This window comes from Pleurodeles waltl, chromosome 8 (genome assembly GCF_031143425.1).
Source record: "Pleurodeles waltl isolate 20211129_DDA chromosome 8, aPleWal1.hap1.20221129, whole genome shotgun sequence".
Taxonomy (NCBI): Eukaryota; Metazoa; Chordata; class Amphibia; order Caudata; family Salamandridae; genus Pleurodeles; species Pleurodeles waltl.
This window is the reverse complement of record NC_090447.1, coordinates 53,576,926-53,579,586: the sequence shown is the minus strand read 5'-3', so window position 1 is coordinate 53,579,586 and position 2,661 is coordinate 53,576,926. Positions and strand designations below refer to the sequence as shown.

At 41.9% G+C, this 2,661-nt stretch overlaps 1 protein-coding gene across 1 annotated transcript; it reads left to right on the top strand.

Moving 5' to 3' along the window:
- The first annotated feature begins 967 nt into the window (after window positions 1-967).
- LOC138249391 (olfactory receptor 52J3-like) lies at window positions 968-1,936 on the top strand. The gene has a single exon (XM_069203350.1). The coding sequence runs from the start codon at window positions 968-970 to the stop codon at window positions 1,934-1,936; it is 969 nt and encodes a 322-aa protein (XP_069059451.1).
- Window positions 1,937-2,661: the final 725 nt, after the last annotated feature.

Genomic DNA, 2,661 nt, shown 5'->3' with positions numbered 1-2,661 from the left:
AGACCAGGACCATCGGAAGCTGGCCTGAAGTGCTCTGCCAGCCTAGCTGTGGTCTCAGCAGAACACAACACCCTGAAGCTCCTTGGAACCACTGCTGCACAATGCATCTCACATGGGACCTTGCAATGCAGCCCTGCAACTCATCAGAACTGCTGCAGTGTATTGCACATTGACGCATGACCTCGCATTGCAACCCCATAGCTTATCAGAACAGCTGCTGTGCTACCCATCTCGATGCAGAACCTATCTTTGCAGCCCATCAGAACCACTGCTGCACAACATATACCAACACAGGACCTCACATAGTAGCCCCTCAGCCATTCGGAACCGCCACCGTTGTGCTGTGCAGGTCTTTTTAATGTTCCTCAACCCAGATTTAGGGTAATTTGTTCAACAGGCCTAACTTGGTCCCTGTAACCAGCCCACGCTCCATTGCAGTCAGCCTGAACTTGTAAGTTTGTCCCTGTCTGGCATGACCAGATAACCACAGTTGGTGCTGGGTGCTTCTAAGCACTGTTTTCACTTAAATCTTTAAAATTGCATTTCTCTGGTTCTAATTGATTTTTTTCTTTTTAGTCTCAAATAATTTATTACATTTTACTTAATTTGTCCAAATTGGTGTGGGATTTGTCTTGTGCTGTGATTTCACTGTATTACTTTTTGAAGTACTGCATAAATACTTTACAAATTGCCTCTAAGTTGACTGCTTTCGTGTCAAGCCACTAGAGGGTTAAGCACAGGTAATTTGGGGTTTGCTTGTGTTTCACCACTATGAGATTTGTGGTTGCTGCTTGAAAAGGGTTTCAACCTCCTCAGCCAGTAGGTCAATTTCCCACATTACTCATGCAAGTGGTAGTCCACCTGTAATGCACAACACATAGAATGCCTTCAACTTTCTTTTCTTTTTTTTAAAGGTCATGAAGACATCAAACTAGCAAAAGCCATCAGAAAGCAACAAGTCAGAAGCATGAAAGTCACCCATAACACCACCAACTTCATACCACTGACGTTCATCCTGATCGGCATTCCTGGCCTGGAGGAACACGGACTATGGCTCTCGATACCATTTGTCTCTGTGTACTTATTGTCTTTGTTGGGAAACTGCATCCTCTTATTTATCTTAAAAACAGATCGCAGTCTCCATGGACCTATGTACTTTTTGCTTTCTCTTTTAGCAGCCAATGACCTAGCTTTACCTAGCACTACAGTGCCTAGAATGCTGGGCATATTTTGGTTGGGTTATCTAGAAATTAGCTTTGCTGGCTGCCTGACCCAGATGTTCTTTGTTTATTCCTTCTTGGTGGTGGAATCGGGGATCCTGGTGGCAATGGCATTTGATCGCTATGTTGCTATCTGTTACCCCTTAAGATATTCATCCCTTTTGACTAGTGCAATACTAGAAAAAATAGCAACTGTTGTTATATTTAGAGCTGTTATTGCTGTATTACCTTTTGCACTATCTTTGAGTCAGTTGTCTTACTGCAAATCCAGTGTCATATCCCACTCCTACTGTGACCATATGGCCGTGGCAAAGGTGGCCTGTGGAGATGTTAGATTTGACAACATTCTAGGTTTGGTTGTGTCCCTTTCCATATCAGGATTTGATCTCTTGGCCATTGGTATGTCCTATGTGATGATCCTCAATGCTATTCTAAGACTTCCTTCAAAGCATGCCCGTCACAAAGCATTCAGCACGTGCGGTGCTCATGTCTTTGTGATTCTCATATTCTACACACCGGCAGTTTTCAACTTTGCAACATACAGGTTTGGGCAAAAGACCATCCCTCATCATACTCATGTTGTTTCAGCTAATTTTCACATCCTCGTGCCGTCCATGTTGAATCCTGTAGTTTATGGTATCAAGACTAAACTCATTAGACAAAGGGTAGTGCATATTTTGCACAAGGGAGGCCTTCAGTTCTGGAGGCTTTACTAGCCAGTGCACGCAAACATTTTGTGGACAGTACCCTTCTTGAGGGAATGTGCACTGTTCCTATGGCTTCAAAACTGTGAAATTTGTCTGAATATGTTCAAGTTTATCACATTGGTGACATTTAAAGAAAACTAGTGGGCACACATCAAGGTGGACTTAGATTTAATGGGAGTAGAAAATAGTCAAAATTATTTTTGATGGAAGTTTTACCATCCAAAGTTTGTCAGCTTCACAAAATATGACTCATTTGTGTCAAGCATGCATCTGCATTGCAATTGAGAGGCCATTGAAAAGTAACACTTTGTGAGACATTAAGGCCCTCATTACAAATTCAAAGGTAAATTCCTCTCCCTGAAAACAGTTTGCACAGTGATCAGAATTACTACTTTTGTGATAATTATCACACCTTTGCAATATTCACCTGAAAGATTCTGGTAGATCAAATTTGTTGAGGTCTATCTGCTGAATAGGACCAGACAAAAAGGCAAAAGAATGGGAATTCAGTATGTTAAATGCCCATATTAGATGCAGTGACTCATTTGCAAGTAGAAAACTTAGAATAGAAGGTATATTCCATACACAGTGAATATCTCATTGCAAGTTAAGGGTATTTACAGGCTGTAGTAAAGTGCGCACCCTGTTCCACCCACACGGGACCTTAGTGTTCAATGGTAAAAGACGATCTTCCATTTTCTGGAGGCAATGCAAACTCAAAAGGCAAATCCTTT